The sequence below is a fragment of the Porites lutea genome, chromosome 7 (genome assembly GCF_958299795.1).
Source record: "Porites lutea chromosome 7, jaPorLute2.1, whole genome shotgun sequence".
Classification (NCBI taxonomy): domain Eukaryota; kingdom Metazoa; phylum Cnidaria; class Anthozoa; order Scleractinia; family Poritidae; genus Porites; species Porites lutea.
Window position 1 is genome coordinate 19,237,358 of NC_133207.1, and position 1,960 is coordinate 19,239,317.

At 37.2% G+C, this 1,960-nt stretch overlaps 1 protein-coding gene across 1 annotated transcript in view; it reads left to right on the top strand.

Moving 5' to 3' along the window:
* The first annotated feature begins 1,525 nt into the window (after nt 1-1,525).
* Nucleotides 1,526-1,960, top strand: part of LOC140942627 (mucin-like protein) — a 20,095-nt gene continuing 19,660 nt past the window's right edge. The window contains exon 1 of the mRNA XM_073391560.1: nt 1,526-1,719. Coding sequence (XP_073247661.1) covers nt 1,623-1,719 — 97 coding nt within the window. The 5' untranslated portion in view covers nt 1,526-1,622. The remainder of the gene's footprint in view (nt 1,720-1,960) is intronic.

Sequence of the window (1,960 nt, forward strand, 5' to 3'; positions counted from 1 at the left end):
CTCCAACCACAGGACCACCAACAACAGGAATACCAACCACTTCCCAACCTTGTGTTTTTCCAACTCGAAGACCCGTTTCACAAGAGGAAGTTAACAACGCGATTTCTATTATCATTCGTAATATAAATTTGCAACAGGTGGGAACCTTTTTAGTCCTTTATTCGTCACGTGGTGATTTAGATGTACTCCTAAGAGAAATATCAGTTGGCATTGAGGTTAGAGGAAACGGGTTTTTCCTGTATGGTGAACGAAAATCCTGCCAAACCATAAAAATAAAGTTGCAACAAGAAAAATAGATGGAGGTGTTCTCTCTTCTCTTCTGACCATCGACGTCAAGTTCATCAGTTAAATTTCTGTTGCGAGTTATCGACGTAAAATATGTTTTGTTTACCTGTTACCTATTTTTAAAGCTTCCTCTGAGGCAATTTTGCCTAGTTCTTCAGAGTTCTAGTCTTTTGCTCACACAATAAGAACCCCGTTCAATAAACTAGAATAATTAGCTAAGATAACCTGTACCTTCTTTAAAATTATTCAGCCTTCAGTCTTCTCGAGAACAATGGCCCGCTTTTTAATAGCAGGCGATTTATGACGGAACAGTTGCTATCTTAGAAATTTTTGAGATTTATATGTCATTTTCCAAATCTTTGAAAGACTGGATCTTGATCAGTACTGACTGTAAAAATTGTCTTCCAATTTCAGTGGTGTGTAAGAGAGGGCGCATTTAAACAGCAACTTGTTCGCTTTGTCATTGACGTTTGCAGCAGAAATGCCCCACAGTGTGGGAACATGTAAGTACAAGAAGCAGGAAATTAAAAACAAATCATTATCAACAGAACAACTTGATTTTAGTTTTCATCATTGTTTTCACATGAAGAATTATAACTTAAACAAGTAAGTTTTCATTGAATCAACTGTAATCATCACTATAATCATTTTCATGAATAAATAAATGGTATTAATAAAATAACGATTTTTAGGAGGTGGCACATCCACATAGGGGTTATTTATCCTCCATTTTTGGTCAAATTAGAATTCGGAAATATTGATTTTTGAGGAGAGAAGAAAGCCGGAGTACTCGGAAAAAACCTCTCAAGGCAAAGGAGAGAACCAACAACAAACGCAACCTGAATATGGCGTCGTCGCGGGGACTTGAGCCCCCACCCCATTGGTAGAAGGGGAGGAGGAAGCTCTTACCACTGCCACATCCTTGCTCCATCCTTGAGAGAGTGGAGTTGGAAAATTATAACAAAAGTGACCATAAAGCTCTCGTGTGACATCTTTTTTTTTCGAATACCTCGCTTGCAAGTGAATTGCATGTGGTTGCGGTTAACACTTCCATCATAAAAACAGATTTGGGCCTCTCCGCCTGCCCTTTCTTCCATTCTTGACTTCAGAGAAAAAAACGTTAAGAATGTCTTCGTCAAGTGCTTATTCAAGTAACACATCAGATTTAAGAAAGGTACATTGAACACGTTTATATGGACATTTACATTTATCCTTAAAAAATATCTGTTTCCAGATCAGCCCCTCCTGCAGATGAAGTTCTCATAAACATAGTTCCAGGTTTCCCAATCCAGTTTAATCCCGTAGAGGTCAGATTTTACGTGCGACTCAAAACTGGCATGAATGCTTCTCAGACGCTCGATAGAGAAATTGTGACGGTAATCTTGCAGTCCTCCTTACAAAACGCTAGTGATACCCTTGGTATACAAATAACAGGTTTGTAATTGTAAGTAGTATAATAGACATGGAATTGTTCTATTTTACAATGAAAAACTCGTTTTAACTTGTTGAAAACTAGTTCACAGTCATGCATTTCATTTTTTGAGGGAAGAAGCACAGAGTTGGCGTTTGTATGCTAAAAAGCAAAAATGAAATTAAATTTGAAACAGATTGCAATGGTAACAAGAGATAATAGATACACGCAAGGTTTTTTTGGATTATTTTTGAAGTTTAAATA